The sequence below is a fragment of the Ailuropoda melanoleuca genome, chromosome 12 (genome assembly GCF_002007445.2).
Source record: "Ailuropoda melanoleuca isolate Jingjing chromosome 12, ASM200744v2, whole genome shotgun sequence".
NCBI classification, from domain to species: domain Eukaryota; kingdom Metazoa; phylum Chordata; class Mammalia; order Carnivora; family Ursidae; genus Ailuropoda; species Ailuropoda melanoleuca.
Genome location: NC_048229.1, coordinates 52,322,524 through 52,348,307, shown reverse-complemented (window position 1 = coordinate 52,348,307; position 25,784 = coordinate 52,322,524). Strand labels below are relative to the sequence as shown.

General features: G+C 43.8%; 1 protein-coding gene across 3 annotated transcripts in view; it reads right to left on the bottom strand.

Moving 5' to 3' along the window:
• FTO (FTO alpha-ketoglutarate dependent dioxygenase) overlaps positions 1 to 25,784 on the bottom strand; it is a 282,764-nt gene that overhangs the window by 157,359 nt on the left and 99,621 nt on the right. For all 3 annotated transcript variants that reach the window (XM_034638936.1, XM_034638937.1, XM_019797912.2), the window contains one exon: positions 16 to 140. In XM_034638936.1, the coding sequence (XP_034494827.1) occupies positions 16 to 140 (125 nt within the window). The remainder of the gene's footprint in view (positions 1 to 15; positions 141 to 25,784) is intronic.

The following is a 25,784-nucleotide window of genomic DNA, read 5'->3' as shown; positions in this document are numbered from 1 at the left end:
CAGCAGAGAACTAACCTGGCGTGCCACTCCCTCCTCAGGTTCTGCCGGGTAGTGAGCGAGGCAAGGATGGCAGTCAAGATTTCATTCCTTTGTTCCACGGGGACCGCCTCTCTTCTAGCTTCATGGAGCACAGCATTTGTCTAGAAGAAATGGTCCAAAAAAGAGAGAATGGGAAAAATTAATAATAAAAAAAAAGCCCATAAGCAAATAAGGACAGTAAATCAATGGCTTTTTTATTACAGTTCCCCTGCTAACAAATCAATACAGTAAATGATGGTCAAAAATGGCCAGCATATATTTTGTATTTAATCAATGTACAAGGCACATAAGGTAAACTTTAAAGCTCCATTGCCTTAAGTAACACATCGAGATACTGTATGTTCTCACTCTAATTTCCTCAGTGCACCAACGGTCTTTTTCCTGGGAACTGCCTCCCACGAGCTATTATTAGAAATGATTTTCACGTACACTTCACTGTGAGTTGTTTGTTTTGCCTTTTAAAAAAGAGCAGTCTCAGACTTTCGCTTGCTCTGTTTCCTGCCACCCAGCTGAGGATTTCTGCACTGGCTCTCCTATTTGAATCATTAATTTCTATTTCCAGCCATGCCAGCAATTTTTTTTTTTTTTTGGTTCACTCATTTTCCTTGCTTGTTGCAAATCAAGAGCTGGCAAAGAAAGAAACAATAAGAGTACAAAAATCAAATTCAGTCTCAATGAATCCTTCCAGCTTTAAAAATCCACGACATAATTCAAATAATATGTACAGGGATTCTTGTGCACAGCAGACTTAGGATTTGAGGAAGGATCACTTATTCTACGGTCACGGCTATGGTCCTTAAGAGAAATTAGGCTCAAAGGTGAGTACAAAAACACTCCAGCTTCTACCTAGCATCAGAAAACGTCAGATGTTGCTTTTAGAAATAGTGGAAGCCCCCTATACATCGTGCCCGGCTCACTCTAATAAGAAGCATTACATCAAAGCTCAAATCTGAAAGTGTCATTTCAATTTTATCTACAACTCATTCCTGTATGCTTGTTTTGCACATGTGTGTTTTAAACGTGCAAATTCATGTAACATTTTAAGAAACAATTAAGAAAACAATACAGAGTATTCCATTGGCATTTGAAATGGGACTGAGGAAATGCCTTTCAAGTTTTAATCATGGAACTTTTCATCACACGTATTTATCTTCATACAACTGGAATCGAAATCTTGAGAATTTAGACATGTTTTTCATTTAAAGTTGGTGTGGCTTCTTTGGAGATGTTATACCCAAAGCAAATGCTAACAGGAATGAACCTGTTACTTTCTTCGTACTGGTCCTTATCTGACTGGTGCCAATGCTTTCATTCACTTCAAGAGCACACTCACAGTTCCGTCCTCATGTAACCTGAAATACCACTTCCTTACTTCTCTATGGCATTTTGCAATGTATTCTGAATGCCTTCCATGACAGCCTTGAGAAGAGGTGTAGTGAACACTTGTTGTCTGGCTGCCTTCTATCCAGACCCCATCCCCCTTTCCTGTAACAACATCAAAACTTCTCTTAGGGAAGTCTTTTATTGTATGCAGTCTTAGAGAGACTGCCAACTAAACAAAGTGTCCCACTCTCTCCCACAAAGGATGTGGGCCAGGCTAACCTGATTCACTTTTCCAGGACTTGAGACACTTAAGAAGAATGACAAAGAAAGGGAAAAAAGTTGGAGGCCATTTATCAACTTCCTGAGTCCCTACCACCCATGGTCCTCAAAGTATTCCTGGTTTCCTGAACTTTCTGAGTAGAGATCATTCTTCTTTTGATACCGTTGAGTTATCCAATATCCTTTGACTCAAGTTCCATTTTGTTCAAATTCACCAGAATCTGTTTCTGTTGCTTACAATCAAAACCCCTAACTGACACAGAAAGATAAGATAGGAAATAGTATCGCCATTGTTAAAGGATTCAAGATAACGTGACTAGCACTAGTCCAGAAAAGGATCTCTGATCCTTTGCCTCTGATCTCTGCCTCCTGGGTCCAGAATTACATCTACTAGACTAGGCGATATACCCAGCTGGACACTCCGAGTTTCGAGGGCAGTGACATTTTTAGTCCTTCAGCACAGGGAGGAATGCTCATTTTCTCTAGGTGCTTCTCCCCCATGAAGCCCAGGTTCCAAGTGGCTAAAGCAGGAGTTGCAAATGCAAATACCCACCAGAGCCAGACAGGTAACAGTGAATGAGTTAAGCAAGATGACCTGAGGAGGGCACATGCTCTGTGCAACTCTGCCATTCAGAAAAGCTATCTCAGTGGTGCCAGATTTGGGAATTTTCAAAATAAACAGGAAATCTGTTTTGATTTATTTTACATGAAAGACCCTGACTTTTACAAGTTGGAAACTCATTTTTTTTTTTTTAAACTTTCAAAATACCACGTGGCCAAACAATAAACACCAGCGACTGAACAGAACTCAGGCAGCGGCTAATTGGTGACCTCTAATGTAAAAGATGTCTAATTTCAGAGAGGTCCTGGCATCAGTGGGTATTCTGACGACAGCACCACTCCTTGTCTGTGATAGTCTACCTCAAATACTTAAAGGGTGGAAGGAACCTCAAAAAGTCATGTAGTTTATCACTATGTCTGTAGGTACATATTTTACCAAAATAATAAGCAAAACGTTTCAAACAGAAGACAATGTACACATCTAGATGATTCTAAGGACATGCATAAAATTAATTCTCCTTGTGACTGTATTAAAATAACTTTTTTATTTTTTATTTTTTTAGATTTTATTTATTTATTTGACAGAGATAGAGACAGCCAGCGAGAGAGGGAACACAAGCAGGGGGAGTGGGAGAGGAAGAAGCAGGCTCACAGCAGAGGAGCCCGACGTGGGGCTCGATCCCATAACGCCGGGACCACGCCCTGAGCCGAAGGCAGATGCCCAACCGCTGTGCCACCCAGGCGCCCCAAAATAACTTTTTAAAAAAAGTCATTTATCTCTTCTTTACCTCTTGCATCATTTAAATTTTATCCAGAGGCCCTTGTTTTCCCTGATCAGCCTCTGAGAGGGGAAGGAGAAAGAATTTAAGAAAGTAAGTTTCACAATGTCGGGGATCCCATCTGCTTACTTTACTACTGCACCCCAGTGCTTGCCTAATGATTTTCAATAAATATTTGTCCAATCAGTAAATAAAGAAGGAACTTGAAAAACAAGTACGGCAAAAACTGAGAGCAAGAGAAGACTGTCTTTTAAGATTTTACTATTAAACTTATACACTCATAAAATAAACTAAGAGACAGTTATGTGCTTTACCAAGGAGCTCTCTCCACTTGACGAAAGGACCCACTTCGAGTTCTATTTAAATAAATAGTCCCCCTAGTGCAGAGTCCCCCAAACTTCAGTCATTCTAGCAGTCTTAAAATTCTTGCCACGTTTCTGTGTTAGATATGCAAATATTTGATATTTTTATTTCAAATGACCCACATTTTAAAGTGTAAAATAATTTTGCTTCCAAAGAAAACTGGAAAACCAGTGGTACCTGTCATAAATAAAAAGATAACTGCAAAAATAATATATTAAAAACAAAGCTATATGTTTATTTCATTCTAGACAGACGTTGCTTGCTGAAGGCTCTGGGACAGAAGCTTACTCTGTCATTGTAAATGAGGCCATTAACAAGTTTTGGTGAATGTTAAAGACATGAAGACCTCCTTGACACGAAGATGTGGACTGAAGAGGAGCTGAAGAGGGAGTCCACTTTCTCACAGTGTGGTCCCCATTATCTGCAGAGTCCTGGAGCGCCACCTACTGTCCCCCTGCCTAGCACCCATGGTCCACATCCCAAGTGGAAAAACTTACTATGATGGTTTTCCAACACTTTACAGATAAACCTCTTTTTTCCCCAAATGTATTCTTACGTGGAACTCAATATATAAAACAAAACAAAACTGGAGCAGCTCTCTTTGAAGCTGCTAGGGAGGACCTAATGGCTCCCTTTGTCATGGGGCATCTCTTCAAAACCCCAAGAAACTCTGAAACACAATTTGCCAACCTCAACCCAAGAGCATTTAAAATAGCATCCAAATTTTTGAAAGTTTACACATTGCTGGTGGGAATGCAAAACACTGCCTTTGTGGTAAGCAGTTTGGCAGTTTCTTACAAAGTTACATACACACTTAACATAGGACCCACCAATCCCATTTCTAGGGATTTAGCTAAAGAAACAGAAGCTTATGTGCACACAAAAACCAGCACAAAAATGTTCACAGTAGCTTTATTCATAACTGCCCCAAACTGGAAACAATCTCAATGCCCTACAAAGGGTAACGAGATAAACACACTGGGGTACAACCATACAAAGGAATACTGCTCAGCAGTAAAAAAGGACAAGCAATTGAAAGATGCAGCCACTTGTCTGAATCTCAAAGTCATTATACTGAGTGAAAGAGGCCGGTCTCCAAGGATGAAACACTGCGTGATTCCATTTACTTAACATTCTGGAAACAGCAAATTACAGGGACAGAGGACAAATTAGTGGTCACCAGGGATCAGGATGGGTGAGGGTTTGTTACAAAGGGGCAACATAAGGGAGTTTTGGGAATGATGGAACTATTCTGTATCCCCACTGTGGTGGTGGTTACGTGAGTTTATACATATGCTAAAACTCGTAGAACTGTATGTCCCAAAAAGTCGATTTTATCATATGAAAATCTTATAAAATTTAATTGTTAAAATTCATTTCATCACATTTTTAGGACAACAAAGAATGTAGAAAGCCAATGTACATATAAATACATCTGAATAAGTAGTTAGTAAAAATAGAACTATATCTAGATTATGAAACAAATTCTGTTATCAAAAAAAAAATCTTTTCAAGATATTAGAAAAGGATGGATGACCCTAAAATACAGTATTTCATAAAATTTACAGTGAAAAGAAGTCAATGCACAAAAGTTAATTTCAGTGTGTCAAAGAGCGTTCTTTTGACAAGAATTAATAGTAATATTTTTCTCCTCATACTAGTGTTGGCTCCTCAAGAGTTGACTTTATGCAGGAAATGATAATAGCCCATTTTCCCATCAGTAGTAACACAGAACTGTCTTCAAACAAGCACGAATTTTTAACACAGAACTGTCTTCAAACAAGTACCAATTTTTAAACAGTGTCCTGTTACCGCAAACACATTCGCCCTCTCCTCCCCTCAAATAGAGGGCATAAACCAGGGGTTTAGAAATCGTGCTCTGGGGGTTAGATTTCATTCCATTAGTAACTCTTTTTCAACAGAAATTGATGAAAATGCTGGACTATCAGGAAAAGACTAAGAATAGTCTTTTCCTTTTTTTAAAGATTGATTGATTGATTGATTGATTGATTTTGAGAGCAAGAGGGAGGGGAGGGGCGGAAGGAGAGGGAGAAGGAGAGAAGCAGATTCCTCGCTGAGCGCAGAGCCCCACACGGGACTCAAACCCACGATCCAGAAATCATGACCTGAGGCTAAACCAAGAGTGTGATGCTCCACCAACTGAGCGACCCAGGTGCCCCAAGACTAAGAGTATTCTTAAGACTGCTGGCTGTTTCAGGTCCTGGCTGCCACCTCCTAGCTGTGGGCCTTTCTCCAACTGCAAAATGGAGATGACCCCAGAGCCTCTCTGTGGGTCCTTGCCAGAAGGAGGTGCCCAGACATATGCCACTATGATTAGCATTGTTTCAAACTCACGAATCAGTCTCATGCTAGGTTGTACTGTTTTAACAAAAACACTCCTGCAAGTGTCTATGACTTTCCATGAAACACAAGTAAAGGAAATCAGGCAACCACTGAACAATCACAATCAGAAGCAGCCTCTACCACGAGCCAGAGGCATATTCTTTTACATCTCAGACCTAGTGGCAGAAAATCTTTACCCTCTGATGGTGGGTTTTATTTTTAGAGCCAGTCCTGGTCTTACTTTTCACCTTTCTCTCTTAGGCTACCACACAATACGTGTCCTGACCTTCTTCATCTCCTCTGTGGGTTCCTCAGCTGTTGTTGGCCCAGGGCAAGACCCCTGGTTCTCATCCGATGTCTTCTGTTCACTCTCTTGTGGGTGACCTCCCCTTCAGTGGCTTTAAGGTGCCCCTATAGACTGATGACTTTGAGCAGATCATCTCTGCCAAGCTCTGGCCCCATACAGCCCATGGCTGCCTATCTCTTCTTAAATATACCCTACAAACATGGAGTCTCAACCTCAGCTTGTCCACGTCTGAACCCCTGTTGCTTCTTCGAAGCATCCCATCGTTTCCCTCTTCATCAACCTGCTCCTTCTTCTGTATTTCCCTAGAAGGGTGAATGATACCACTATCAACTCCATCGCTCAATCCAGATGGCTAGGGCTCATCCTATTGGCCTCTCTTTCCTTTCCCTGCACTCCCAGTACCTAAACTTTAAATCCTGTCATTCCTCTCTGTTCAATATGACTCAAACTTGTTTTTTCCCTGCTGCCGCCGGCTGAGTTCAGGCCCATTATCATCTGGACCATGCACTTGCGTCCAAACTAGCCTCCGTGCACCCATCTCACCCCCCTCACGAATGTTCCTCCTCCAAGAGGGCTTATCTCAGGGTCAAAGGAAACAAGGAGCTTCAGCCTCCAAAACCTCACCTAAACCAAAGCAACTCTTTTCATATGTTCATATATGCCTCACTTATTGTCATTTGTGAGGCCAAAAACAAAACAAAACAAAACAAAAAAAACAAAACACCTTAATTTTTTTAGAAGCCGGAATTCTTAACCTGACCAAAATAACAACACCTCTTCTTAATACAGGTCCTGGTCACTTCTCAAATTTTATCTCCTACCATCGTCTGTTCCATTTAGAACCAATGTCAGTTCCCTGAAAATACATGGCTGTCCTACACGATGCATGTACTTGCTGTATAACTGGCCAGAAACTACTAATTCTTCAAGAAACACCTCAGATAACACCTCCTCTATGAAATTCTCCATGAACCGAATCCTTCCGCCAAATTGCATGGAGTTGGTCACCCCTCCTTACGTGGTGCTGCTGAACATCTCACAAACCATGCCACGTTCCGTTGCTCTTATTTACTCACTGAATGCTTCCTCCTCCAGAGCGGGAGCTTTATTAGAGCAGATAGGGCCCCACCCATTTCCTCCCGATACCCTCCAAGGTGCCTACTTTGGCACCGTGTCATGAAAACAGACTCCGGAGAGATGCTTGTTGAATAAATGAAAGCAAATGACATGCTGGAACATGTCTGGTAAAAAAGACAAACAATCAAGCCACAGAGTACTATTTGAGATCAAAAACAGTACGTGAGACAAGCTCTGGTTGGATGCAAACTGTACCTGATGAGAATTCTAAGAAAAACATTGTGGAAACCATTTTTAAACAACGGCATCATGAAAAATAAGGCTATGCAATCCCCAGGTGACCACGAAGGAGGGCAATACATATCTGGAAGGATGTTTCTATAAAAGTATATCTGAAAGTTTTACTACACTGGGATCCCATGTAATCTTTCCAGACCTTCCTGATAAGCCAAGAAGTCTCATTTTCTCCATTGCAAAAACAAACAAACAAACAAACAAACAACTACTTTGGACTCTGGCAACCCATAGCATCCTAAGGACCTCTAAGAATTCCTCAGCGTTTTCAGCTTCTTCTGGCTCAAAACCTTATGCATAAAACCAAAGTAAAAAATCCACAACCAGAGAGGACAAGGAAGGAGGGAGGAAGGGAGGAAAGGAGAGAGGTTGATTAGGAATGAAAAAAGAAAAACCAAAACTCTAAGGTTCTAAGAAGCCTCGAATTTGGGGTGCCTGGGTGGCGCAGCTGGTTGAGCGGCCGACTCTTGGTTTGGGCTGATATCGTGAACTCAGGGTCATGGATCCAGCCCCACATCGGGCTCTGCACTCAGTGGGAAGTCTGCTTGAGATTCTCTCTCCCTCTGCCCCTCCCACTCGTTCTCTCTCTCTCAAGTAAATAAATAAATCTTTAAAAAAAAAATTTTTTTTAAAGTCTCAAACTTTGGAAAAGGTCTCCCAATTCTGAATTTATTCAATTAAAACTGAGCAATTTACCTAATTCTTGGTGGATGTATTTGTACATTCAGTAACTGCCACTATGTCCTAATTCTGGGGTCCCATGAGGAAAGCACATATGGACAGACGTGCAACATACAGAATTTGTAGCATACAAGGTTTTTGGACAGAATCACGCTGAACTTTAAAAGGAAAATTACAGCCTCTACTTCTTACTAATAATTCGACAGAAGTCTTTAATTCTTTTGGTTCCTTTCTGATATGGGGTAACAACTTCTGAAACTCTGATTTAATCCATCCTTACAAATCAGAGAACTCTGCCTAAGGAAATGCATGGAAACAGGAGGCATTCCACAAACGTGGCTGGTAATCCCTCTACTTTAGTTCATTTAAAAAAAAAAATCTGCTGCTGTTTTTCCAATCTCAAAAGCCATATAAACACCAGGATGCCAGAACTGCATGCTTTTCCCACCTTCCCATCTCCCCATCCTTGCCAGCGCCAAAAAAGCAGTACCGTCATTATAGGGAAAATGCCCCGCCGAACACTTTTTATACACAGAGCGGCCTCACGTTAGGGCTGTATTTCCCCTCTGCACACACAAATTACAAAGATATGCTCGGACTGATAAAGAGGGCTAAAGGTTCAACTTGTGAAGAAACTTGGTTTAAGATGTTATCAGCTGGGAAAGCTATTTCCTCACATCAACACTGCCACGGGCTGTCAAAAACCCAACCAGGGCTCCCCTCTTCAAAAGTCCAGGAACACTTTTTTTTTTTTTCCTTTCTTTCTTTCCTTTTCCTTTTTTTTTTTTTTTTAAAGAAGAAAGGCACAGAACCCACTGAGATAGCCTTAGTCCCATCAAAGAAAGGTCGATCTCAGGTCTTCCTTCATTTACTGATTGTCAGTTTAAGATGGTTCTTTTGTGAGGCCTCCCGAGCTCAGTGCTGAGTGATGCCTTCACATTTGCTAAACTGGACTGGGCACCCCCGAAGATCTCCAGCATGCTGGGATCCACAGGCCGGCAGAACAAATAAACACACCTCTCAGCCTTTTTGCCGACTTTATCTCCCTCTCCGGGAGCAAGAGGGTTTTGGGGGTGCTAATGTTTACACAATGTTAAAACTTTCTTTCCCCTGTTTCCTGAATTTGAGAAGACACATCCTGGATGACCTCGGCTGAGAGATAACGCCGAGTCACCGCTGGCTGCCACGTTTACGGGACTACTTCAGGCTGCTGTCTCCATCCCGCCCCTCCCCACCTCTGCCCTTCATGGCGGGCTCAGCAAGGAGAGCAGGAGAGGAGCTAGACTGTCTTGAACAGAAAGCACAAAGGCAGAAGTCTCCCAGAGGCTGCCCCACAGCAGCCTTTTAGTTTAGTCCCACCTACAAATCCACTTGGTTCAGTTCATCTCAAAGACCCACTTGATTTGAAGGAATATTTCAGCAGTTTTTACCAAATGAGCCTCAAAAATGTATTAGTAAGCCATACTTTAGCGTTTTCCCATCATGTGCTGTTGAACTAAGGGAGCTCCCAGAGAGTAATCAAGGATGCTAGGAAAATGCTCCCTTGGTCAGTTTCCTCATCTGTCTAGCCCCATGTTGGGCTCCATACTCCGTGGGGAGTCTTCTTGGGGTTTTTCTCTCTGCCCCTGTCTCTATGCCCTTCACCCCTGTTCATGTGGATGGGTGTTTTCTCTCTCCCTCTCTCAAATAAATAAATCTTAAAAAAAAAAAAAAGATTTCAGAAGGGGTGTCTGTAATAGCACCAACTACTTTGTGATGATTATGTGAGATAATCCACTTTGAAAGCACTTTGCACAATGCTTGGCATGTACAAAATGCTCAGTGAATGCTGGAGATCTATCATCAGCAGCATTATGTGTAAAAAAAAATTGGGGGAATAAAAGATCCCAGAAGATATGGATTCCATTTAAAACATATATATATATATATATATATATATATATATATATATATATNTTTTTCTCCTCGTACCAACACAGAAATCACTATAGCTCATGTGTTTCATGAAGTGCCGGAACCATAGCAGCCAGCCCAGTACTGCACGAACTCTCAGGTCAGTCGTGGTGGTGACCGCTGGAATGCCTGGGCTGCTGGAGGGAAGGATGGGGTGCTGCGACAGTGAATGGAAGCTGGACCTCAGAGCTCCAGTTGGCAATGTTGGTGTTTCTGATGATGGCGGAAAAACCGTCCATGTATTTGTCAAGGAAGGAAAAAAAGAGAAAGAAAGGGAGGGAGGGAGGGAAGGAGGAAGGGACGGAAGAAAAAAAGAGGAAGGAAAAAAGAAAGGAGAAGGAAAGAAGGAAGGAAAGAAAGAGAGAGCGAGAGAGAAAGAAAGGTGGAGAGGGAAAAAAAAGTGTTGTTTATAGAAGCCAGCTGCTTGGGCCCTGGCGCCAGCAGCCCTCATCCTGCTATTTTGCGCTCGCAACCCCACTGCCCCCACTGGCACAGGTACAACTAAATGTTGACTTCAATGCTTCAGAGAGCACTCGACTGATTTTGTACATGATTAATTGCCAAAGACATGGCTGGCCATATGGAACAGAGAAAGCATCAAGTAATTCATACTTCTGTATGTGATCGCTTGGCCCCTGTTGTTTTAATGTACAGGAAAGAGCTAGTATAGCACAGCCCTGGTGTCTTGCCCCTGACAGCCCATTAAGAAATCTCAAAGCACCTAGTCGAAGTTATGCTGTTGGCTTTTCAATAGCAGCCTAATAAAACAGAAGCAAAGCTTTCCAACTAGTCTTAAATCTTTCACATACAGTACATTAACTACTGTGGCTAAAACAACGGGCTTCTTATGATAGGAAATGGGATTTGATTTCTAGTCTCTGCATACTTACTGAAAGCCTTTTTTTGACCTTTATGGAGTTTACAAAATCATTGTTCTTTCCCCCCCTCTGTTTTCCAAGTAGCCTAATAGATCCGTTTGCTTCCACAGAGTCTACTCGTGGTCACTACTGCCGCAGTCTCTATCATAAAGCTGATTCACACGGAGGTGAAAGAAATGGCGCAATTATTCTTACCAAGAGAGCCCAAAAGTTGTTCTGGCTTCTGAAGCACTAGCTTTCTTCAAAAACCAGAAGACAACGAAAGCTATACACTGGGGGAAAGTCTCATAAATACACTCTTATCACCCTCCCCGTCCCCCTTGCTTTCCCATCACTCTGTGAAATGAATCCATTCGACGTGGGAAAAAAATATCAATTTATTTTCCAGATGCTCTACTGTTGGCTGTGGGTGACACTCCAAGCCGGGCAAGAGGGGAAGGTGCCAACCTCAGGTGCAGTTCTGTCCCGACCTGCAGTCTATTAGCTCTGTCCATTACGAAAATCTTTGCAGACTGTTATTTTCAGGCTGAGGGGAAATGCATATACATTTCTGCGACGTTTTCCTTTCCAGGATTTTCAAATGACAGCACTAAAAACTGTAATACCATCATGGGTAGTTTCCTCTGTCCGGTCGGAGGTGTGCTGGCAAGGGGATGACTTTGTTGGCACTTTTCATGAGAAAATATTTACACAATGTTTTATGTCTGAGGATTTTTAGGTGGTGAAATTATCCTCCCACCAGAAGACACCATATATGGAAATCCCACTTGACTGCCTATTCATTAGCAGGACCGTAATTGCTTCTACTGCCCATTTAGAGCTCTAAGCCAACGAGAATTTCTCTGCCTCCCCGCCGCCTCTCCTTCCTCGGAACATGCTGGTACTTTCCAGCATGAGCAACTCGGCCAGTGAACAATATCATGAAACAGAGGGCATGAGCAAGAGGCTCCAAAAAAAAAAAAAAAAAAAGAAAGAAAGAAAGAAAGGCATTGAAATTGACTCAGTAATGTAGCAATGAAGACACACTGCGAGATTTCCACAAAGACAACCAAGTGTTCTCACCCACCATTGTGTGATAGTATCTCCTGTTTTATTTATGGGATGCTCCATGGGGTATGATGGTAATGTAAATCCTATTTTACAGATGGGAAAACTGAGTTCGGGGAGCTGAAATGCCCAAGAGTAATACACTTCGGGGGCAGAGGCGCAAGCATGCGAGATCCTTACATGTCTAGCTGCCTGCTCACTGCACTAGAAGCTCTAACAGATTATACGTAAAAGTATTCTATGTAATATATACCTAGAGATAGCGAAAAGAAATACCCATGAAAGTATCTTCCCGAAATCTCATCCATGGAAACAAACCCCAACCCTCGCTGCCTCGCTTCGATAAAGAAATTAAAAGGTTCAAACTATAGACACGGCACACAGCGATACTCCCTGGATCCCGAATTAAGTATGGACATCTGCATACATCTCACATAATGAACACGAGAATGACAGCCGGCTTCTTCCCAATTACTTCCCAATTCAGCAGTGCCTTGTCTTATCTGTGTCTTTTCATCAGAAACTATTCACTCCACAAATAAAAAAGCAACAATTCTCCCAACCCCACCACAACATACACATAGCCCCCAAGTCCCAGCCACTGCTTCTAAGAATCTCTATGGATTAATCTGGTCGTTGGCCTAACTGTTAATTGGAGGTGAAGAATGGCTAGCTACACCCAGCACTCCATAATTGATCCACTGGTGATGTTTGGCCTAAAAGTGGCTTAGCGGCTTCCCATCCTTGGGCAAGTGAAAAGTGACCCAAGATCTCCATCAGATCAGCTCTCCCCTTCCCCCAAACAGCAGTAGCACAAAGGCTGAAGGGGTCTGTCATGCACACTGGATTATATGAAGTGTAAAACATTGGGGGAGAGGGGAAGGGGAGGGGAGGCTTTTGAAAGGGAACGGCGAAAAAGAAATCACACTTGCAAGAGGATCCAGCTGACAGCCCAGTCCCTAACAAGTGAGACAAGTGAATATGTTTGGAAACATTGTGAATGCAGGAAGAGTGCGGGCCTTTTGTCTGTGGCCCTACAGTGTGTCTTTCACCCAACTGCTGCCTGCATCACTGAACATATGTTTTCTACACGAGAACTGAAGCAGAAAAGGCTCTTTGTTATAATTCACTCTTTTGTATATATCTGTCCCCCCCTTCTGTCCACCCCCTCTTTCAGTAACATCCAAACCAAAGCCCTGGTGGAAACTTTAACTGCCTGCGAGAGTGAGGCCAGAATGCCCAGCCAGGACCCTTCTCCTGCCCCAGCCCCTAGGCCTAGAGAACTGCTCTCCTCACAGCGGCAGGAGCAGCAAAAAGGTACATTTATTTAGTGCCTACTACACGCTCGGTGTCGCAACAAGCATTTAACCACATCATCTCATCTAATCCAAGTCACCATACATGAGGCACCTTTATTTGAAATGTGAAGAGATGGCAGCACCGAGAGAGTAAATAACCCCCAAAGCCATGAGGGAAGAGGTCAGTTCTAGACGTGTGGTGCTGGCAATGCTTTGGGGACATTTATCAAACAGGGGTACAGAGTTGGAGAGAAATGTAGATGTAGGATTTGAGAATGTGGCGAAATTTACACACACACACACACACACACACACACACACACACACACACATACACAACCATTCTGCCCACTAAGCAAAACATCACTGCATCTGAGCTGGGAACCAGCAGTACAAAACTCAGAGTCAAGCAAAGCTGATGAGGCTTCCTAACTTCGGGCTGCGATGAAGAGAAAATTGTAGGTCTCTCTTGTCTTTGCGGGTTTTACCACAGGGAGGACAAACACAGGCTCTGGAGTCCCAATCCCTTAGTGGCTTAGAGTTGGCTGTGAGCAAGTTACTTATCCTCTCTCTACCTCAGTAATCTCATCTATAAAATGAGGGTATTTCTAGCATCTACTTTGGAGGGTACACAGGATTCAATTTTTAACACCAGGTCCTTAGAATAGTGCCTGACACACGGTAAGGCCCCAGTAAGCGTTAGCAACGTTAGAGTTGACTCCCACTTAGGGCCACAGTAAAGGCACTAACGCTGATCCTTGTTTTCGTAGTAACCTAGGTCTTTATTTCTCCCTTCCCCGCCGTTCATGTTAACCGTGCATCTATACCAAAGACGTTAGTCTCTTTTAGCATGGATCCCTTGGCTGCTGTTGGTGGTGAGGACAGGCGATGGCAGCTAACATTACCCAGTGCTTACACATGCTAGGGGCTGCTCACACACACAGTATCACTGAATCCTAACATAAAGTCTATGAGAGAAAGGTATCATCATTTCCATTTTGCAGATGGAAAGCCTAAGAGGCAGAAAGATTAAATGACTTGCCAAATCTTCCACCATTAGTCAGCAACAGAGCCAAATCTAACCCCAGCATCCGACTCCAGTGACCAAAGGGAACATACGTGTAAGCTGATTTATGTCGTATAAAGTCCCTTCATGAATGTTATCTCATTGAATCCTCATAAAAACTACATGAGTTACGTAGAGCAAATATTATTATCCACGTTACTGCGCATGAGGAAGCTGAGGTTCAGCCAAACTAAATGACTCGTTCAATATCACAATTAGTGTAGGAGCTGAGCTGTGACTAGCAATCCGGGGTTCTAACTCCAGGGTCAGCGTGTCTAAGCTCAACTCACAGGGCAGAATTACTAAAGACAAATTCCCATGGAGTAAGTCAACTATTTGAGTCTCTGCTATCTGGCAGACGTCCCTAAGGTCATGGTACCTGGCCACTAGGTGCCAACAATCCAAGTAGGGAAATAAAATATATACACAGGGTGAGGGCAACCAAGGGGGTTGCATAGAGCAACTGTTGAATTCCACATAGCTCTCAGAATTGATTTTGATTTACACAAGTTATTTATAAAACAGTTACTCTACTCGACTGTCCTGTTCACCTTCCCACTTAACACTCATCTGGCTAAGTACTCTTCTTTCATTTGAAGGAAATGAAAACTAAAATGAGGATCTGCAAGACCAAAGACAGAACTAATACATTTCACCACATACTTCTGCCCACTTAAAAAACATCTTATTTTTCTTAAGATTCCTGAGGTCAGAGGCAAGCCTCGCTATAACGAAGCCGCTCATGCTATTGACAATGTGACTATTAAAACTCTCAATGAAGTAACAATCTGGTAGGGAAAGATAATTCAGGGAAAATCACATGAGCAGTGTTGCTGCACTTGTCCTCTGATAACATCTACTTAAGACAAATGCAGTCCCTGCCTAGGACGCTCTCTGTAAACACAACTGTCTACAAAGTCTTCAACGCCAGTGTGACTTGCTCCCTAGCACGTATCTACTCAGAGGAGACAAACAAACAGATGCACACACACAGACACACACAGGCACACACACAACTTTGGGATAGAGTTCTCAAGAATCCAGGACCTACCCACGTGCCTATTAAGTCAGCAATGTAAGTACATATTACTAATGCATTAATAAGAACTACAAAAAGGAAAATGCTTTACAGTGGCTGTAACAATATAACCAGAAAGGTATTAATACCAATAACAATTGAGAAAAGTGTATCACCTACTGAACATCTGTCATGTGCCAAGCCCTGCTGTTCACTTTCCATGTATTCCTCACTAAATCTTCATAATAATTTACCGAAATAGGCTTTACTATTACCTCAGTGTATAGATAAGAAGATCAAGGCCCAAAGATATTACGTAACTTGCCTGAAATCACACAGCTGGTAAGTGGTAGGGCCGGGATTCAAATCGAGGCAGTCTGACAGAGGTCACTCCTATACCCGCTCAACTACAGAATGACTAATCACATATAGAGCACTTTCTGGGAGCCGGGGACACAGCAGCTCACTGAATCCTCAGCAAACTTTCCCTGCAAGTGTTTAATAACTGACCCCGGAGCTCACTGCCATGGACAACAGAGGAGGTGGGGTCAGCAGAATTGGAGTAAATGATGCTAAGTTCTTGACGATAATTTCAGTAACAGACCAGGGTTCAGAGATGGTCTCTACCTGTGGAAGAAACAGTTGGCTCGCTCCCTCACTGTCTGGAGTCCATCCCCAGGGACACACGGACAGAGGAGCCGAGGTCACAGGGAACGGCATCATTTTTGGAATACACAAGACAACCACCAAATGGCTGATGAGCCTCAGATCTACCAAACTGTCTTTCCACCTAGATCCGCTCCAGACACCTCAACTCTTTCCGAGCTATACTGTCCCAAATCAAGGGGGAAAAGGATAGTCTCCTTTGGGAGCTGTGTTCGGCCTTTCTCACATTTAGGACTATCACATACGCAAGGAATCTGAGCGGCAGACAGAAGCACTACTTCTGAATGCTAGTGTCATCCCGGAGGTTACAGAAGTCTCTAGGTTGGCAGATGCTATTCTGTGGATATGATTCGTGCCACTGACAAGCAGTCGTCATTAGACAAAGAAGCGTGGCTTAAGCAGAAGGGTAGCTTCTTCCTAGTTGGGAATATATCCAACATTCACGTGAGCAGTTAGTGTAAGAACGCAATCGAAGGAGCATCTATACATTTGTCAGAATCTGTGGCTGGAGTTTATGGAAACGAGATTTTCAGCTCCAGACTTCTCAGGAATTTATAAAACAGAATCATCACACCACTGCATTCATTTGCTGAAATTATTCCGACTGCGATTTGGACTAAAACAAACAAGTGGGATTGCTCAACAAGAACACAGAGGGACATGGCACGTGAATGGAACACTTGGTGCCCGTCAGCGGGAGCAGTGGTAGAATCAGCCCGCGCTCTGTCTTTGTCCTTTAACGCCGCCCACTTAGGGTGCTCTGAGTTCTAGAGTCCTAATTATATTTCATTCTTTTTTAAGGGAAAGAAAGTAAGGAGTCCAGCTTCCATTATGGATCCCTTTTAAAAGCCATACCCCCAGTGTAACACTGTGGGGGTACAGACTGTGCAGAGTTTAACCTCGGCTTTAAGCAGGTAGTGTGGTTACCTCAAAGTTGCTCTTGGGGGCCCCAGGGGCAAAAGAAGCCACGTTTCTGCTTTGAGTGATACAGTTAAAGACCCGCAACAATACTATGGCTGTTGGCACAAAATCCTGACGAACTCTAACTTGCTGCAGTCAGAACAGTTCTATGCTTTGATGAGCAGATATTACTGGCTCATCTTCTAGATATAATTGCTTCTCCTGCCTTGTTCAGTGGTTATACACTCCAGACCCCGAGATTAAACCATGGTAGAAAAACCGGTGATGGGCACGGGCCTTTCATGCTGGAACTGTCTCCATGAGACTGAGCAGGGGACACTTTAACTTTGGGGTTTAGACAATGGGTATCCTGAAAGAGTTAGAAAAATGGGCAGCAACTGAGCCTCCCCCTCCCTCCTGTGTTCAAGTCAACCACCTGCTGTGGTATTTTTGTTTCAGTAACAAAGAAGCCTTCATGTTGGAGGCTCATATTTAATGTTTTGCCGCACTGGCCCCCTTTAGTTTTAGTTAACTCTTAAGGAGCAGAGAAAGAAATATTTCTTGCCTGACACACAGATAAAGACACCCACATACTTTTGTGGCTGGCCCCCACAAATAAATGGATGTGGGCCCACGACCGCCTGCGCACTGCACTGCCTGCCCACCGCCGCACCCCGCCCCAGAGTCGGGAGATCCTCTATTTCTATTTAAGAAAGTATTATCGGCCGCTGGGAGCTGCAGAACATTTGTGATTTCATGGTTCACTACAGTAACAGGTGCTGGGGTAAAACAGGAATGTAAAGTGTTAAAAAGAAAGGGAGGGGATCACTTCAGACACATTAAGCGGCTTTAAACACTGACAGCAGAAAGGGGAAAATTTTTAAGCAATTTGGTCGGGTCAGTAAAAAGTAACACAGGTCAAAGGAACAAAATGGTACCCAAAATTTCTGCCTGTTGATAAATGGGCATACTGTCTTGTGGCTGGGTGCAGCACAGGCAAAGAAAGGCCGAGCAACTGTTGCGTGGTAACAAAAATATGCTCTCTTTGTGGCACTTTGACAATAAGTTACTTCAGCTCGGTGAACGCGTGAGGCCCCCATTCTCCCCGTATAGGCGGCTGGGGTATACATTCATGGAAACAAAAGGGTCCGTTTTCATTGTAACCGTGCGGAAGGGTTAAGCATTTGACCTTCAAGTATGGTGCGCTTGTGCTCGGTGGAAAGGTTCTTGACAATATAAACAAGAATGACTGCTGTTAGAGAAAGGGGACACAATTAAAAACAATCTCAGATGCTTGTTGTACAGCTGTTCAAGTTTCAGCTCTGCCTGACCTCTAAGGATGCTACATGTTTAACGGAGACAATTTAAGATATTTTAGTGAGTCCTTTAACCATTCACCATCTTAAACACAAAGCGCGTGTCCAGTAACGAGATTTTACGCGGTGGGGTTTACCCTGAAAGCCACTTGCCTCTCCAATCTGTCCTCCTCTTGCTCTCTGACCACCCTGAGAAGCAGCGAAAGGCCAGATCTTACAGGCACTTGGTGGGAGGCAGGAATGTCTGACTTTGGAGAGCACCGTTAGCCCAGTGCTTTTATTTATTTTTATTTTTTTTAAAGATTTTTTTTTAATTTCTTTATTCGACAGAGATAGAGACAGCCAGCGAGAGAAGGAACACAAGCAGGGGGAGTGGGAGAGGAAGAAGCAGGCTCATAGAGGAAGAGCCTGATGTGGGGCTCGATCCCATAACGCCGGGATCATGCACTGAGCCGAAGGCAGACGCTTAACCGCTGTGCCACCCAGGCGCCCCAGCACAGTGCTTTTAAAACAATTGTTTTTTGTTTGTTTGTTTGTTTGTTTGTTTTTTACAAGCAAAATCTTATTGCACCTTACTTTCTAAAAAAGATGTTACACTAAGGAAGAGTTTTTACTCTGGTCAACGATAATCTAATTTACCTGAAAAGGAATTCTCTATATTTGAACAGAAATACGGTCACTTATTTTCAGTCCACAAAGGGGAAAGCCCAGAGACATCCCAAACACAGTTAGAAACAGGCTAAAAAACAACAACAGCAACAACAACAAAACCCAAGCATGTATTCCAAGCCAGCCAGAGAACATGGTCTCAAAAGAAACAGAAATTCTAAGGTAAAAGACTAACTCCTTTTCTGAGCGGAGGGAAATCACTGCCTTCCTGTGACTGGATCTGCTTACGGCCAGCAAAAGGCTCTGAAATGCCCCCACAAGTAAGAGAGTCCCTGGGAAGTGACCCTGAGAAGGTGCTGCCCACTGCTGGGGCTGGAAGATGCTAGAAGGATGAGGGACTGCGGGCTTTACAGGAAGAAACCATGGCAGCCTGCTTCAGATTTGAGGAGCCGAGGCTTCCCACTTGTTGGGAAGAAAGGAAGTCATACCGAGGTGAGACAAAGGGAAGAGACAGGCCAAATCTCGTAAAGAGTGGGGCACAGGGAAAGTTTTGCTTGTCAAACACACTTTAATCTCTAAAGTCACTAGGCTTTGATGTTTCCCCAAACAGAAAACCTACATGGTTTGCAAGATTTACAGCATTTCTGTTGGGAACAGTTTTCATGCTCCAGGGTTTTCCCTTCGGAGATTAAGGTTTATTTTATCCCTGATGTTCAGTGTGCCTGACTGCTAGAGCCTCATCAGAGACAAGGACATTTTCCTGCCCTCTGACTCATCAAATACACCAAACTTTTATTCATCAAATCAAGTTCGTTTTTCAAGGAACAAAGCTGCTGGAGTTGATCCAAACTGTGGGGTGATCACTGTCATTCTGACAAGATAGAAGTGTTTCGTTTGCAAAGAGTCAGCTCCTAAGAGAGATCACAAAAAAAGGGACTTAAAAAATGGCTACACTAATCTTTATATTATAAAAGACCACACAACTCATTTCATGAGTTGAAATGAGGAGAAGCAAAATAGATGGGAGAGAAAGAAATGAATCACCACCTCTGCCTATACATGGAGGGCAAAACACCACAAACCCTAACACTCAACTAATTATGAGTCACAGAGAACAGAAGTGGTTTAAAAGAGCCATTGAGGTACAGTTGGCTGGAAGGAGAATACTCCTTTTTGTAAGCTGGATCTGATTCTTCCGGACCCAAGTGTGATCTGACCTGTAAAGCTAGAACTTTATAACGTACTAGGCTGAGAAGCTGGTAGCAACATTTCAACTGGATCAGGGGTCATACTTAAGTAATTCCAGCTCGATTTAGGAAAATGGCAGGTAGGATCACAGAATAAATCATCACTTGGATGCTGAGACACCTGCTTTTCACCACGGCACCACTGCCAACTAAAATGAACCTGTCGTCAAGTTGTTCCTGGTCCCGTGCAGCCCCACCTACGGAAGGTTCTGCCCTCAACATTCTGTGTGCCTACAGCAGTCTGTCGAGCATAATTCTTTTGCCATGGCAAGCGGGGATCATTCACTTTTGCCAAAACAAGAGGCAAAAACAAGAAAGGGATCCTCCCCCCACACACTCTTCTCTAGGCACAGGCTCAATAAAAAAAAAGAAGCATATTCTTACTCCTAGGAACAGAAAACGTAAACAAACCCCTTAGGTGTCTTATTCGTAATGATGCTGATGGAAGACACTCCTTTTTCACTGAAGTGTGCCAACACATCCCTGCAGTGCTAACACGCAAAACCACAGAACGCACAAGGGCAGGGGAGACCTAACACCAGCGTGTGATCGGCGGGGGCTGAAGTATCACCCAGGTCTCCCGGCTTCCAACCACACAACCCTTCTGGAGGTTATGGCTTGAGGTTGCCTGAGGACACGCATAACTCTAAGTGAGGTTTTACTCAAAACTGTTAACGATTTGATCCTTCTCCTTGTACCCCCGCTGACACTATAAAAAACGCCCAACTATTTTCCATGGCTTTTCTGCAACAGACGCACACTTGTGCAATAATGAAGGTATGGCTGTCCCTTTGGGGGTTCGCTTCTGCCATGCAATTTGCAACAAAACACACCCTGGATTTTAAGAGAGCTATCCTGTACTTAGGGTATTGATTTTTCATTTCGCTCCACAAATACTACCACAACTTTAGAACTGATATACAGCATTAACAGTTTCCCTGGCCTTAGAGGCCAAATTAATCACAAAATCAACAATCTGTTTTTATGCCACAAGAGTTCAATTTTAGTTTTCCACATATATTGCAAAACCACAGCCAGCGCCCAGTGCAATTTTGGAGATGCATTGCTAAATTGCCTCCCATTTGTGATTTAATACAACAATGGTTTTGCAAATTAAAATGTTTACAGCTTCAGGTCAGCCTTTCTGGAGTCAGCTACCGGGCAACTGAATGTCTACGGGCCGGTTTCTGGAGAAGTCAGGAGAACGCTAACTGCAACACCCCCACCTGGCTTAAATGTGCTTCTTCTCATGCACCTCCGGTTGCTCTATAAACACCCCTGACAGACAGAACTGCTCTGAAAACTTCCTCTCAGCTCAGACCACAGAACTGTATAGATGGATTCGCTTAGCTTCTCCCGCCCTGTCCTTCTGCCCTTACCATTCAGCCGAGATTCTTTCCAGGCTGAATGCACCAGGAGGGCTGTCTTGACTCTGCCAACTTCTCTGCGGGCTTTGACACTGGTAATCTCCCTCAGTCCCACCATCGACTCCCGGTTTTCTTCCAACCTCTCTGACTGACATCTCGGGTTGTTTCCCTGGCTCTCCTGTACTTGTCCGAGGTCATCCCACCCTTAGCCCTGCGTGCTCCTTACTCTCGAACCTACATTCTCTCTCACACACTCCGATTTCTTCGAATATTGTCGCTCTGGAGATGACGGCCATGTGTTAGATGCTTGTGGCACAAATCCACACAGGGCACAACGCAGCCCGGCACGTGGTCGGCCCGGAGGGAATGCCTCCTGAGGACCCGAATCCAACTGCCAAATCTACACTCTGGCTCTGACGGCTCTACCAAGCTCCGCACCACTATTTCCAGATCTTCTTAGATGCTCCACTCACTCCTCAAACTCAATATGCCCTCCAACTTCCTCCTCTTAGCCTGGCAAATGGTAGCATCATCCAGCTAGTAACTATGACCAGATTTATCTGTGAAACTGCCTGTGAACTCTCCCTCACCTCTCAGCTGCACCCCTGAAGGATGGTGAAGTTGGACATCCCTCTTTAAAAACAAAACTCTGGAGTTCAGCTCTCTCTTTTCTTCCCTTCATTACTGTCCTGGCTCAGCACCTCATTATTTCTCCTCAGAATATTTGTATTCTCTCCTCTCTATGATCTATGTGCCGCCAGGTACAATTCTGGAAATGGGTCTGACTGCCCCTGCCTCACTATGCAAAGTCTTTGACTCCAACTGCGACCACGATCTCCAGATTATAGGCCAAATTTCTAAGCCTATCATTCAAGGCCCTTCTTGAGTTGATTCCATGCTCCCCTTTCCACTTGTTCTCTGATTCCTAGGTGCCTATCCCCCATCTTCCATTTCATCCCAAACAGGGACCTGAAGCACAGCAGGTTATAAGGTATTATATCGTTTCTGCCAACGTGCCCTAGTATTCTCTGGAGCCGTGTCCTTGTGCCTACTATTTGCCCTGCCTGACATGGGTTCCATCCCTCTTCTTCACCTGTGAAAACTCTGCCTACTGAAAGTCAGCTCACTCTTCAAGGCACCTCAACAACAACAACAACAACAACAACAACAACAACAACAACAACAGTAACAACAACAACAGGCACTTCCACCACCATGAATGCTCTCTCCAGGTTTCTCAGTCGGACTTACATTCTCTGGGGCACGCTTGCAACATTTTGTCTCTACCTCTCGTTCCACATCCCACATCAGGCCTATCTCCTCACAGGCATGTTAAGCTCTGCCACTATAGCAACTCTTGGTTTTCTCCAATTCTTGACACATGAAATCTTTTTAAAAAAATAATAAAATAAAATTTCAATAACTGTTTGTCAAACTGGACTGGAGCCTCACCCGGACTTTGAGCCCATCTACTAGATGCCAATGGAGTATGAAACGTACTTTGTCAAAAGACTTCATGAACTCTACTAAAAGAGAATGGAACAATCATGAAACGGCAATCTGGGCACCATCCAGGCCAGCTGGTAAGAGCAAGAGGGCTCTGGGATTCTTAGAGGAGGAAGCGAAGTTAAATCTTAACTTCGGCCAATAGAGAAAACCAATGAATGGATCCGCTCTCAAGGGCTTGAAGGTTATCACATTTCTCCCTCATGCCCGAGACATGTTTATAAACACAGAAGGCTATAATAAAACTCACATGCGAGACAAAACTCAACTTCAGCAAGTGTTTACAATCTAATCAGGACAACAAATCACTTCTCACCAGGAGATGCCTGCTCAGTCAGCATGAGGGTTCTTGTACATGTGCCAAGGGGACCCTGGGCCAGAAAACTTCCTGGTCCCTCCAAGCTGGATAGTGATTCTGGGCATCAACACAAGAAGAGAGAGAAAGAATGGTATCTAAATGACTCTTCTGAGACCACTGTCCAGATTCCGTGGGGCTCCCACATGCCAAAATATACAAGCCCTTGAGAGTTCCTGATTTGTCATGTGACTCCTAGCCCAGACAAGCATGTGGCAGTAACAAGGACAATGGCTCCTGACCTTTCTGATGGGAAGGTGGCCAAGGTTCCCGGGGGTTGCCTCTATCTAGCAAGGGAAAAAAAATATGACCACCCCAAGCATCCTAGCCTTTCTTGAAGTCTACAGTGAATGACATTTGGAAGACACTGCAATTAGGAGAGCAGTGTGAGAGAGGGTGTAACGGGGCTCCACCCGAGACAGCTTATCCTTACCGATTCACTCATTTGCTCACAATCCGTTAAGAGCTGGGCACTGGATCCATCGTAAGGCTTCCATGGGATGGTTGTACATTTTAGACTTGCCTCCCACAAGGAAAATCTGATGAGGGTTGTCTTACCACAGATAACAGTACTCAAATTAATACTGTGGAACTGGCTTGTCCAATGATTGGGAGGAATTCAGACAAAGAAACAGCATGGCTATTCACTTTCTACTTTACGTGATCAACCATTCCCCGTTCTTTGTCAAGGGGTGGTTAATGAGATTCATAAATTAGCTATCCAAAATCACTTCAGCTATTTTAACGTCTCTAGCAACAGTGGATCTCCATGAGACAGATAAGTGCTCCCAAGTTTTATCTGCCATAAATACTCATCGCCTCCAGCCAGTGAGCCGAACATGGCTTTCACGAGGGTAATAATAGGGAAATATAGCATAAGGACCTGACCTAGTCAGACAAGACAAGGGAGGCTTTTCTGAGGAAGTGGCAAGTTGAGGTGAGATCTGAAAAATCAGTAGAAATAATCTATATATCTATATATGCTTTGGTGGGAGAGGACATTTGAAGAAGAGGAAACGTGTGCAAAGTCCTTGAAGAAGGGAGCAACTGTGCTGGATTCATCGAGAAAATGCCAGTATGGCAAGGAATGTGGACAGTGAAGAGACTGGAGAGGACGTAAGGCAGGAGAGGTGGACCAAAGATAAAATATTGCAGCCTTTATCATAACAGCAACTGGAACCTATGAATCGGTTTACACAGGGAGGGGGTACGATTAGATCTGCATTTGAAAACATTGCCCTGGCTGCTGTGTGAAGAATACAGACACCCAGACAGCAAGCTACTGCAACAGCCCAGGGGTGTGAGGGTGGTGTCTTGGGACTAGACTCATAGCAGCAGACATGAACAGAGTGGACAGACTCAGGAGATATTTTAGGGATAAAAGTTCTCAGACTGGATCATGTGAGGTGGGAACAGGGGCGTTTCAAGGACGATTCCTTGACTTCTGGCATGAAGAGATAAGTGGGTGGTGGTACCACTTCCTGAGACAGAGAACTCTAGAAGGAGACTAGCTTTGAGGGACTGCCAGCCCCACTGTAGGGGCCTTGAATACAGCCTGCATGTCTCCGCCTCTACACTACACACACTGTTCCTGCCACAGGAATCTCTTCCCATCCCAATCTTCACCTGCCAGAACTCTGCCCATTCTATAAGACTCAACTCAAAAGTCCCTGCCAATCAGAAAGCCTTCTGAGATCCCATCCATTCAGATGTCTACCAGCATCTTCCAAACTTTCAGAGTTACGTTTATATCTTCTATCGACATCATCTTCCACCTTACATATGAATTATAAATGTGGCTATTTCCCTTTTGAGTCCACCACTGAATTTAGGAAACACAGCAGGTACATTTGTGCTGGCTAAAGTAAGACAGCTTTCCCGCCGATTTACTAATACGTTCACGTATTCATCTACACAATCAAGCTAATTTAGTAAGAGGTCAGACACCTGTTGAACAGGGGCTCTCAATCCTGAACACACGTCAGACTCACCTGTGAAGCTTGTTAAACGTACGGCAACTTGGCAATACCTTGAAATCAACCGGGAGCCACAGCTTAGACCAATTAAATCCATATCCCTGGAGGTGGAGCCTACATGATATATTTACAAAATGAATCCTGGATGATTCAGACGCATAGCCAAGATTGAAAGCTACAGCTACTGAACCCAAATCCCTGCAGACAGTGCTCACGTCTTTAAAAAGTTGCATAAGGATCGCTTACGTATATCCTAATGCTGAATGCCTCTAATGCAGCTGAAAAGATAAGGTTTCTGCAGTCGGTAATGGATAATTACCAAACAGCTTTAAACAAGGCAGTTTGCAAAATAGATTAAGCCAAGAAGAAGGGATAGTGGGCCATCAACAAATACTGTGTACAGGGCAGCAGCGGCATAAAACGAGGCAACTCAGAGGAAGCCTGTACCCATAAAGCACTTGTGTCTCCGCCTGCCCAACAAATCGTGTTGGGTTCTGACCCTGAGCATGAGAATGCAGCAGTCAGACAAGACAAAG